General features: G+C 39.9%; 1 protein-coding gene across 2 annotated transcripts in view; it reads right to left on the minus strand.

The window, feature by feature from the left end:
* Nucleotides 1-7,116: 7,116 nt before the first annotated feature.
* The window catches only part of LOC121917512 (protein phosphatase 1 regulatory inhibitor subunit 16B-like), a 162,042-nt gene continuing 156,291 nt past the window's right edge, over nucleotides 7,117-12,867 (minus strand). Inside the window, exons 10-11 of one of the 2 annotated variants that reach the window (XM_042443543.1) lie at nucleotides 9,937-10,117; nucleotides 7,117-9,098 (exon numbers count right to left, since the gene is read on the minus strand). In XM_042443543.1, coding sequence (XP_042299477.1) covers nucleotides 8,577-9,098; nucleotides 9,937-10,117 — 703 coding nt within the window. In that variant the 3' untranslated portion in view covers nucleotides 7,117-8,576. The remainder of the gene's footprint in view (nucleotides 9,099-9,936; nucleotides 10,118-12,867) is intronic. The other variant, XM_042443544.1, reaches the window with a different exon arrangement.

The raw sequence follows: 12,867 nt of genomic DNA on the forward strand, positions 1-12,867 counted from the left end.
GGGGGGGGGGGGGTTGTGTGGAGTGAATTGTGAAATATTTTAAAATGATAAATAAAATGAAAATGTTTAAACCTGATTGCTAGTTCCAACTGAACTGGACTCATTGGCGGGATACAGACGGGCAAAAAGGGGTGTATTCATGACGTCATGAAGGTAGAGCCTTCAGACGGCCCTTACCTGAATGCCGCCATGAACACGCCCCCCGCACGCCCCAAGCGGGAAGAAGCGGCATTAAAAAGGTGCTGCTTTTCTCCGCTTCTTTTCCGTTTGATGCACAGCTGCGCAGCTCCGTCTGTAAGCTGCTGCACCGGTATGTCAGAATTGCTATGCCACTAATTTAAGTTGCCCATTTAAAAGCTCCGTGTCTGCTGCGTCGCATAATGAGTCGGGGTCCTGGAACATGCGCAGTTTGCAGTCAGGCTTTAATTGCAGCGTCTAAGCTGCATGCCGTTGTGGAAGAGGGCACAGTGCAGGCATTTTAAGACTCGTAACCCTAACCCTCACCACCCTAGCAGCAACATGTAAAGCATGCGTGCTTGGAAAGTTTGGATCTTAAAGTGAACCCCGTACACAATTCTGTGCTAAATTACCTAAAATAAAACCTCTTTTCTATAAAAAACGTAAATATTTACATATGTACAAGGGAGGTGATGGGGGATGGGCAGGGACAGCCGGCTGGCCACGCGGAGAGGAGACAGCTTGGCTTCGCATTGCCAGATTCAGCAGGAGCGCCTGGGGACGGGACAAAGGATGATGGAGCATCTATGATGTGGTGACACTGGCAAAAAAGTGCAAGCGGACAAGGTGCAACACCAGCCTGATCACCAGCAGTGCAGGGAGACCACCATTGTTCCTTGAGGCAGAGCGGGGGGGGGGAAAGTTTTTTTAAAGGGGCTTTGGCACTTTAAATGTGACAATCAAGGCTTTCTGTCGCGCTGCTTAGTCGCTGCAAGCTGCGCAGCTGCGCATCCACCGACGGCCAAAGAAAAAAAAAGTCGCGGTTTGGGCCGCCCGTGAGGAAGCTGCCTCTCTTTTTGCAGCGTCCTCCGAGGCGGCAGTTTGGAAACTCCGGGTCTGAAACGGACCCAGGTGAGGCGTCTTCACTGCCCCCCATGTGGAAGCCCCAACACCTGAAGCACGCCCCCGGGGCTGGCGGTCTGGAGGCTCCGTATTCAGCAGAATACACCTCCAAGACGTCTTCTCCTGCCCGTCTGTATCCCGCCATTGTATCAGTGGGATTTATGTAAATGTTGACCTGCCATTTAGCCCTTGATTAAATGAGTCCATGCTAGTTAACACTAACACCTGGGGTTAGTTCATGGGAGGGATTTGTGCAGCCTTCCATGTATTACTGGAGTGTAGTTCCTAGCAGCCATAACTAGAGGTGAGGAATACTGGGAGTTGCAGTCTGGGGAGCTATGCATATCTCATCTTTGATTTAGGCTATGTGGATCTTCACTTGATCGCAAACTGATTTTTAAGCATGCTTAGGGCATGCTTTGGAAAGGAACTTTCAAAATGTGCAGAATACATAATGTTTCAAGGTCCCCATCCCCACAGGGGATCTCCTTCATACAGCATAGTCTTCTGATTCCTCTAACACCATTCTTTCCGCTTCAGGAAAGAAATCAGTTTAGGTTTAGAAATACCAAATCAAGAAATACAATGACAGGGGAGAAAAGTAGAGAAGCTTGACTCAGTCTGGGAAAACCTCTTTTTAGATGTCCACAAAGATTATCTTGAATGCCCTCAGCCTTCTGGAAAACAAATGTTTTCTGTGCCTGTGTGATGTTATGGAGAAGATTAAGTTCAAAATAAATATCCATCTCCTTCATTTTCTTGTAATCTTGATGATTTCTTTTTATCTCAGCTTTCATCTCTTGCCTGCTTCTCATAAACTGGCCCAAACTAAGAGAGGCTAGATTTCACAGACTTCAACTGCCTGTATTAAACTTGTAACAGAAACTAAAGGCCAAAATCATGTATGGAAGTTAACATCTTTGTAAGTGGACTAACATAAGTGGGAATTAAAACTGGGCAGTTTCATAACATCCATATCCAGCACAGGGCTGATGTTTGTTAATATGTAGTTGGGCTGACAGTGGGACTGATGCACAATGGGGCCAATGTGGTTGTAATCAGGCTTTCTTGCCACTGTCCCAATACACATCTTCACAATTAACTGACAGGGTTTCTTAGCATCTTTGCTACTTAGCAAAGTATACATAAAGTTAGATTAAGTAAAAAGGATTCCAGAGAAAGTCATTTAAAAGTAAAACAAAATGGTAAATTTAATTATTGCCTGAATAAAACCATGCTTTTCAATTTACTATATCTATGTGCTAATTTTATGTGCAAGCCAAGTTATTGGCCAAGATTCTATAAGGTGGCTATGTAGAATGAATTTACATCAGGGAAGCTACACCACAGATTTACAGCATGCCTGCACCAACCACGGGCTTTCCTTCCATGGATTTGATCATTCATTATGATATCAGTCTTGTGCAACCTGGTGAAAATACAACATCTGGTCTAGTAGTGTTTCTGTCAGCAAAAGTCACCAATAGGATTCTGGCTGTAAATAATATTCCTCAAATAACAAAATGACTTCACATCTATACAGTGCATATATTTCTTTTCCCCTGAAAAACCACACATCTTTTCAAAAATAGAAAAAGAGATTCTATTTTGCTACCAACAGCTTTAAATTTTCTAGATACCTGCTGAAAGGCAGATAATTGTTGTTACCAGATAGACAGATCATTGTACATTGTGCAGTTATCCCTTCTTTTCCTCTCTCCTTGTGTTTGTGTGTGTAAAAAAGAAAAAAAAGATGGGAAGAATAAGTGTGGAAATTCAGAAGGGTTATAAAGGGAAGTCAGGACTTCCTTAATAACATTCTGTAACTTGTAGCAGAGATTGCACAATAAAAACTCCATCAGGAAGAATTCAATACCTTATGCTGGTGTACTTACAGGATCATAATCAATCCTAGCCAAGATCTTGCACAGGGAGACATACCATAAAGTTCCATATCTCTCCCTTTCCATCATTCCTCAGATTCATCTTTTAGATGCTTCCCCCTCCATTCCAAGGTCATTTAGTCACCAATGGAAAGTAGGAAGCATCAGGAAAAAAAACCCTTGTGTTAGCAAGATACTTTTTCAATGTCTCCCACTCTCCATTGGCCACTAAAGAGACTGCAGCAGCTAAAAGGTGAGTCACTAGGAGGATGCCAGTCCCTTCCCCCCCCCCCCCCCCCCTGAAATGCCAGGCACCACACACAATGGACATGAAAACAAATAAGCTAAATGCCATGGCGTTCTTAATTCCCCCTTTTCTAAAACCCTGGGAATTGCAGCCTTTAGCTCTACCAATCAGGTTTCAGAGTAGCCCTGCTTTCTTAGGATCATAGCAGTTAATCCAGGATTAAAACAAGATTGGCTATACAGTGTAGCTGTATCCCTTCATTTACTCCAGGGTTATCAGATAAAAGAGCAAATCCATTTCACTGTGCTCTACATTCCTGAGAGAGATAGAGACGTAAGATTCTCGTCTATCACAACTGAGTGAACATAATAACATGAGGTTCTAATCCATCAGCTAATTTGTATAATCTGTAGCATAAATGTTTGGAATTGGTGAAAATCAATACATGTAATTAATTTAAAGTAAATGTTAATAATAATAATTATTACTCTCATATGAAAATTAGCTCTAGAGGGTTGAGAACAGCTTGCTTCCAAGTAAAAATGGAACAGATTGCATACTTATAGTTTATCATGGTACAGATAAACTCACAGACATCTGAATATGTATACATACAACATGAACACATGTACTGTGTAAAGTTCCCTTCAGTCTGAACCCTGATTTTTTAATAAGGTACAAGTCAGTAATGAATACAAGTACCAAAATTTTCACATCTGAGCATGTACATACATGGTGAAGACATCTACAATGTAATATGTGAACAAAGAATTCATTGTAAATAGTTTGAAGTATCAGCGATGTAGTTTGCCTTCCATGTTAAGCATTGAATCACTCAAGCTTTCTGCCACATACAGTACAATCCCCATATCTGCAAATTCAGTATCCACAGTTTCACTTATCCATGTGTGAAAAAATATGTTCTCTCTAGGCGTTCTATGTGATTCTATGGTCAACTTAGAATCACACTGGAGGATTAGAAATACCTAGTGTTCTCTCTAGGTATTTCTTGCTCCTCCATTGTAAGTATATGGTATACTTGAGATGGAGCTGTTTGTCTAATCGAAAATACCAGCGTTCCCTATTATCTGTGGTTTCAGGTATCAACAGGGGTCTTGGAATGTAAACTTAGTGGATACAGGGATCATCTGATACTCAAGATTTGCTTGGTGGGGAAACTTTCACATGCCTGCTAAGATTACTATAATCAAGAATAAATACTCTTGATATAAATACTCTTCAGTTTACTGAGTAACTACTTCACATTAAAAATGTTATACAACACACCAAGTATTTTTACAACATATACTTTCTATGTGATTATGTGGTCATGTTTTGTCTAAATGAGTCCTTTCCAAACTATCTGATGTGGAAAATGACAATCCCGCCTGCAATGTACTGTATGAGGGACTGGTACCATATTTATGCCCCTTGGCTACAATTGTTTCTTTCCCCCCGGAAGCTCAGTTGAAACAAGCAGCCAATGGCTTGTAGACTAGCACCAGTCCATTTTTAGTAGTGCTAGTCTAGAGTATCAGTCTTCATGTGTTTTGGTGAAGTTTCCATTTCAAATGAGTTCTGTGTATTATACTTCATTTTTTCTTTTTCTTTTATATTATATAGAAAGCCAGGAGTAAAGAGAATGAAAAACCAGAGAGCACATTGTGGTCCATGCATTCAATATCATAATTTCCACCTTTACCTCTTAGAAATTATAGTTTGGTGGTGGTGGTGGTAGTGGTTTGCCTTCAAGTCATTTTCGGCTTATGGCAACCCTAAAATAACCCTATCACAGAATTTCCTTGGCAAGATTTGTTCATTGGGGGTTGACACTGCTTTCCTCTAAAGCTGAGAGAATGATTTGCCCATGGGTTTCCATGGCTGAGCAGGATTGAAGTGCAGTGCTCAAACCACTACACCACACTGACTACAGGTGCTAAAAATCTACATACCTCATCAGCTCTAGAACTATATTCACAGTTCTCCAGGGAGAAGGAAGGAATATATCACTTCCTAGTGAGATGGGTTTGATGGGTACCAGAGAGAATGCCTTCTCATCTCTTTTGTCATCACTCACATCGACTGATCTATGAGGAGCTTTCACAGGTCTATGTGTACCATGGAGGGATAATTTGTTCATTTCTGGCTTTATTGTTGAAGGATTTTGTTTTACTCTCTTCATTTGTGGCTGCTAATTTGTGTATTCAGTTAATATAATTTAATCTTTTTATCACATTCTATGCACGTTGTAAAGAAAAAAGTCAAATAAATTATTTAAACAAATGGCTAAAATAAAGCCACAGTGTAGTCAGTGTTGATGTGAGACTAACACAGTGTGAGAAAAAAAAAACATGGTGGGAGAGAGGAGGGAAGTGTTATCCATGGGATCTCGGGAGAAAGCATCATGGTGAGGAAGGATGCCACCCAAGATGCTTGGCACAGCATCAGACCTGCTGCCTGAAGAGCAAAGAGTGCCACGCAGACTGCAATGTTCCCTATTGTTGCCTCAGCCACCGGCTAGGCAGAAACAGGCTGCACACAAAGCTGCTGCCCACCATCATGGAGACAGGAATGTAGCATGGTATTGCATGGGAGGGAAATGACTTATTGTAGATATTGCCAGGAACTATTTCGATTTGGCTAGGCACAGCACAAGGATGGTCACCTTTATCCACTCAAAAAGAAACTGGAGCAATGAAAGAAGAACAATTAAACAAACATCTTAAGCCCTAGGCTACAGCACACAGAACTAAGATCCAAGTAAGTGGTGGTGACCATGTTATTTATTGTTATGTGCCTTCAAGTCATTTCCATCCTAAGGTGAACGTATCATGGAGTTTTCTTGGTTGGAATTAAAGATGAGCATCAGGTTATAAAAGGCTAAAGATCAGTGGGTTAGATTTTAGTAAGTTACAATCCATACTGGGGACTGTAGAGAAGAAATATGTATTTGAAACCCAATGTGTCCTTTCTTTCACACAGTTGTTAGGTAAGAAAGAAGGTGCCTCTTTTACTTTACTGGGTTCCCATTCCATATTATGATCAGTGACTCTTTAAAAGTTGGATCCATTTGTAAAAAGAAGAACAACAACAACAACAACTCTGGCTGAAGAGTATAATCATTATGTGTCAAATACTCAGCATGTAAGAAGCAATCAACAAAATTGTGCGTCAGCAATTTAGACAAAAGGGAAATCTCACTAAATATATATTTCGATCATAGGGCAATTCTTCATCTTTTGGACTGCTTTTTCAAAATTTGAGGTACAAAATGTACTGACTTGAACAATTAAAGTATGAAGTGAATTTGGATAATTGTGCTGGAAGAGATGTCTACACAATAAATAATAATGTATTGTGGGTAATTTTTTTCTAACATTTAATTATTTATGTGGTCATGTGCTCTGCTTCAGTGTACATTAACAACATGGGTCTCACTGCTGAAACAATTCTGCCAATCATACTTAAGCCAAATCAGAGATACTTTTGTTACCGTTTCCCTACAAGGCACATCCAACGGTAAAGAATTTCAAAGACATCTGGAGGATCTCACTTTGCCTACTCCGGTCAACAGGACAGCATGGCTGTTTTGCTTGTGGCATGTTGTTTTTGCTATTAAGGAAAAGCTGGGGCTCACTTACTTGCAAAATGGCTGCTGCTTTAGTCATCCAAGAAATAATTCTAAATCTAATCTTCGGAAAATAAGACAGCAAAGCCCAAATTCACAACCAAAAAGATTTCAGAAGGGGTCTGTAGAGGGATGAAAACAAACCAATGTTTTGTGATGAAGACAAGCCAGGTGTGAAGCAATAAGTAATAACATGCTAATTCTAGGACCAGTGTTACCAACAAGCTAAAATGTGCAAAGCTTGCAATGTACAAGGGCACATATTAATTTGTGAGTGTAGGATGTAGAGCCCTTGGCTTTAGTGCCTTTCACAAGTGTATCCTAAAATTATTGCTAGGAGATAGCTTTTGCCCAGAAGAAAGAGCTTTTCCATGTGCGTTGGGTTATATGCTACAGAAGACACAAAATTGTTTTTTTTTTGTAACATATAGTAACACTTGCAGTAATGCCATGATATGTATTCTTCCTTCTTTGACAGCAGTGGGATGGGGCAATGCATCATGCTGTACATCACAGCATGGAATAAGTATAACCCCACATTATGACAAAGGAGAACTCAACCTGGATATACCGGTTTCAGTGGCAGCCCTTCATTTTCCATAATGTGTAATACTACCTACAATTGTCAAAATTAGGTATTTTCAGGCTTAAAAATTCTGCCCACCAAATTCTTTTATTGGCCTTGGCAGGAAGAAATTCTGAGAAAAGCAAACAGTGATAAATATAAAGAGAATGATATGAAAAAACAGTAAGATAGAGATTTTTCCAAAAATGGGTAGATCATAGACATTAATATTTAAGAACTATTTTAAATTATCTCATAGGTATAGTGATGCAAGATTTTAAAAAATTACACGAGTCTGCATGGTGAGAAGTTAGGTTGAGTGGAAGAAGAGTTTTCCTAACAGAGCTTTGGAGAAAACCAAAGCCATAATTTGCTGATGAAACATAATAAAATTGAATTTATGATAAAATTGAAACTGTACAAGTGCAAAGTAAAAAGACTACTGGTGAAGAATATTATACATTGACCATAAATTCTGTTTAACTGTATTTCTCCTCTAAAGAACTAAGAATATTCCACCCTTTTATGAAAGGGTGAAAGTTTGCAGACATGACCTATCCGTTTTTATACAAAGAGTAATGCAGTAAATGATGGCTCAAAATTGGCAATAATATAAATAATGTCCTAAATGTGTTTTCTCATAACAAGCTAAACCTTCAGACTGGTTGTTAAAGTGCATATATCTCCTGTGTGCAAACACCTCACGTTTGTGTAGACCAACTGGATCCTTCCACAGTCCACTAGTCTGCTTATAAAAGTGCTGGATTCCAATCACATACCTTTGATATGGTGCACCAAGCATGTGATGAGAAATTTGTGTTCCCAAAGTGCCAGTTTTGGGAAACATAGTGGCCTAAGGAAGTCTATAAATGGAAATCCTAAATCAAATGGGATTTGAAATCAAATGGGTTTAATCATTTTTCACACACTAGTGGACAGCAATTTTTAATAAGGAATTTTCCCTATGGACTTCTCTTTCCCACCTGTACTTGTTGATTTCAGTGGAACTGCAAAAGCAAAGTAAGGTACTATAAATGAATAAGCCTGGTAGAACCTGGCCTGGAATGACCAATTCAGGTTCTCCCATTTAGCAATGGTTAAAACCAAGGTTCAGTAATGGATGTAACATGCCCACCCAGCTTGGTATTTCCATCAGTGAGGAATGAATTTAGATCAGGAAATCCTGCAACACCCATGCACTTTCTCCTCCATTTCTTCCATGGGAGCTTTGAATTTTAAGAGAGGTGGATCACCGCTTGATACTGTGTAATAAACTGAAGTCCCATTGGATGTATAGGTAGGAGTCCTGGAGCTAATCAAGTGCTCTTTTGCTTCTCCCACATTTTCTGTTGTACTTCCCACATTGCTACCAAAGTGTGTACTGATGAAGGGGTGGTTGAGAAGCTTGGCTGCTGCTCGCTGCCGTTTCAGCTCAGAGAGAGTTTGGTGACTCCTTTCTTTGTAGCCACCCCAGATCTGATGAGAGTCAGAGATTGCAGGAGCATCATAGGGCAATGCTTGGCTTGCATCATTGTCCAAAGCAGAATGCATCTTCCAAATATCTCCATTGGGGACAGTGTATTGGTAAGCAGTGGAGGATAAACTGAGTCCATTTTGGAGCAGAGTGTTCGAGTCACACTGTGTACTTTTGGTTACCAACTCTGGAAGAACTGTGGACATATCTACTGTAGAGTTCTGAAACAAAAAAGTGAAGGAAGCTTTGTCTTTAATTAATTAATGTCCCACCTTTCTCCCAGTACAGGACCCAAGGAAGAATATAACTATAACTAGCCAACTTCTATTTGATTAATACTTTCCCCATATTTACTAGTTTTCATGGATCATACATTCAGGCTCAAGAGCCCCTTTCTTGCAATCTTCATCTTGCCCCTTTCAGATTTGTGGGACTACACTTTCCATTTTCCCCAGACAGAACAGCCATTGGTGATGTTGGCTGGAATAATGAAGGTTGCAGTCCAACACATTCAGAAGATATGAGGTTGGGGAAGCCTACTCTAGCATGGGTGAATCTACACAGTAGAAATAATGGCAGTTTGATGCTACTTTAACTGCCATAACTCCATCCTACAGAATCCTGGGATTTATACTTTTGTGAGGCACCAGTAGTCTTTGGAAGAGAAGGCTAAAGACCTTGTAAAATTACAGATTCCAGTGTTCCACAGGATGGATACATAGCACTCAAAGTGGTGTCAAACTGCATTATTTCTATAATGTAGATGCACCCTAAGTGAGGATAGGGCTATTTTGATGGGTTTAAAACAGTCTTAAAATGCCTTATATAGAATGAACTCATTGTACTTTCTTGTGTTTAGCATAGTTTATCTAGACTAACTATGGAACATCTACCTTAGTATGACAAAGAATTATAGAAGAATACACAATGATTTGGTTGATTGGATACTGGAATTTGTACTCTGTGGCACATTTTGTTAACATACTCCTTTAGGCTGTTATGGTTTCCTGATGTGAAATGCATTAATGATCACAGGGAAACAAAAAAGGAAATGATTACTTTGTCTCTTACTGGATCTGTGTTCTCTTGGTTGGAGCAAGACTCCCGGATGTCCCCATTATAATCGGTGGTTCTTTGCTCTTCTGAAGATTCTATTTGTTGCCAGATAATGGCTTCCTTCTCATACTCCTTTCTGTAAAGGTTTGTTCTGTCAGAAAGACTTGCCCTTCGCACCACTTTTCTGAAGAAAAGACATAAAGAGCAGGAAAGAAGAATTACTAGAAGGGCAATTAATGAAGTGGAATGGCCATTTTAATACAGCTGCCCTCTCAGCATGAAGACCAATTTCAGAATATTTTAAGACCCTTCACAATCATTGCTATGTTGCACATAATTATCTCCAGACTTTGTTAATAAACAAAAAAAGTCACCTGTTACCCAATACAGATAAAATAAGGAATATGATGACAGCACTCTAGCTTTCAAGGGATGTTTAAATGAAACTATTCTGAGAACTGAAAATTATATATCTGAGAAACGCATAAACTGCTGTTTTGTGTGGCCTGCCTATATTATGCTTATTGACTCTATCCTTTTGTTTATTAAAACAATTTCCAACTCCCAAGGATAAAACCTCAAACTGAAGACTTGGGTTCAACTTTCCACTCAGCTATAAAGTTCCTTGAGTGAATTTGAGCCAGTCTCTTTCTCAGCTGAAGTCCAAATCCAAGTCCATTTGTATTTAGTCTTAGAATTTTTCAGCCAACTTCTGTAACAGTGTAAATAAAACGCATCAATATGAAAATAAAGCTGGGCTAGAGAATAGGTACCTCTTATTGTAAGATATAACTATTCATGCAGCATATCCATGTTGATTTCCGTATATGCACATAAACATGCATGCATGCGTGTACATACACAGATTCTTTGGCTTCTGATCTCACCTGCATCAGCTCACATCAGGAAGAATTTTCCTGTGGCAACAAGCATTCTCCACTCAAAAATGGTTTCCTTCAGTTCTGGGGGGGGGGGAGGGGGATCCAGGAATTGTAGTTTTCTGATACGTAGGTTGGAAGAAGACTACACTTCCCAACTCTCCAGTCAAAAGCAGAAGTGGATGCTCAGTTACTTCCAGGCCTTTTCCCCCCAGTTGGGGTATTTTTCCACTTGGGAATTTAGTGAGGCTCGTGGCATGATAATTTGTCCCTCAATCCTTCCAAAGTTGCCTCTACCTGTTCTAGCTGGTGCAGAAGGATGCCTTTTGACTACCTTAACCCTGACTGATTTTGACCACCTGTTGCAGCTGTTATTTGTCATCAAGTTTACTTAAACATATGGCAACGTTATGAACAAGAAACTTCTAAGAACCCTGGTCATGAATTGCACTACTCAGGTCTTGCAAACTCATGACCATAGCTTCCTTGATTCAAATCAATCCACCTGTGCTAGCGTGGTTTCCTCTTTTCCCACTACCCTCTACTTTACCAAACATTATACTGTAGTCTTTTCCACTGAATTATATGAGAGCCTCATTTTTAGGCTCACTTGGCTTCTAGTGAGAGTTCAGTACACTAGAGTCTCAGCAGATTTCCTCTAGAAACCATACATTTGTATTTTCAGTAGTCCATGGCATCTGTAGAACTCTCCTCCAGTACCTCATTTCAAATACTTTGATTTTCTTCCTGCCAGCTTTCTTCACTGTCCAGCTTTCATACACATACATAGAAATCAAAAATATTGGACCTTACTGCACAGAGCTCCTGGCACGGGATGAGAATGGTCCAAAAGGAGCCGGGAAGGGAATGGAATGAGTGGGGGGTGCATTTTACTGCACACAGGAAGTCCCTCACACATTCCGTTCCCTTCCCTTCTTTTCCCAATCCGTCCCACAAGAGAACAGTTCTCAAAAAATCACCTCCTCTGGGATGGAATTAGAATGGAAGGGAAAGGAACAGAATGGAATGGGGACTTCTGTGTGCAGTAAAATGCATCCCCCACTCGTTCCTGGCCCCTTCCATACTGTTCCATTCTTGTCCCGTTCCGTGGAGCCCCTGTGCAGTAAGGTTCACTATATCATGAATGATTCTGACTTGCCTTCCTACCCATTTCGAACTCCATATGCCATAATAAGGTATACAACAACCACCTTTTCCAAAATTTCCTACTCTACTATAATACAGCAATTGCTTTGCACATAAAGCAAGCATTTTTTTTAATTGCACATCTAAAACTGCTTTGTCAATCCCTTTTAAAAAATATATATATGTTACTATGAGCTCCAGCAAAGGTAGAAACACATGCCAATCTAACACTCATTTTCTTTTGTTCAATGACAGTATTGTTTACCCTATATCTTCTGTTGCTCAGTTTTCTGACATAATAATAGGACACCTGTTGAAACTGATTAAAAAGACACTTCCATACAGGAAGATGGGTGTGTTTTTGAGCTAATTTCTCAGATGTGTGTGAGGTTAAAAAAAAGGGATTGGAAGACTAACATGTCTGCTGAAAGGTACCTCAAAAGACCAAAGAAAAATTGAAATGCAGTATTTAAATACAGGGTTTTTTATGACTATATCTTTTGATTAAATGTTTTTCAAATTAAATTTGTCATTCATGCAAGCACACTGATGGAGGTACTCAAAAGCATCTTAAGTGGCACATGTGAAATAAGGACTTTGATCCTTATATATTCTAAAAGGATTTCCTGATACAGAAATATCACACAGAGGGATTACCTTTCAATACAGTGTGCCAGGCAACTCACATTTACCAGCTGGCTGTCAGTACTCATTGGATTCATGAAAATGTCTGGATAAATTATTACAAGCTGGCACACTGACTGCAATAGTTCTGGTCAGAGCACATTTCTAAGGTAACATGTTGTATGACTCTTACATCCATGGTGGTGAGATTGTGTGCTCCTGCAAAGGAAGAGGCTATGCTGATGGCAGCAGTGCTGTTAGTAGGATCTCCCTTAACAGATTGGCT

The sequence above is a fragment of the Sceloporus undulatus genome, unplaced genomic scaffold (genome assembly GCF_019175285.1).
Source record: "Sceloporus undulatus isolate JIND9_A2432 ecotype Alabama unplaced genomic scaffold, SceUnd_v1.1 scaffold_22, whole genome shotgun sequence".
Classification (NCBI taxonomy): Eukaryota; Metazoa; Chordata; class Lepidosauria; order Squamata; family Phrynosomatidae; genus Sceloporus; species Sceloporus undulatus.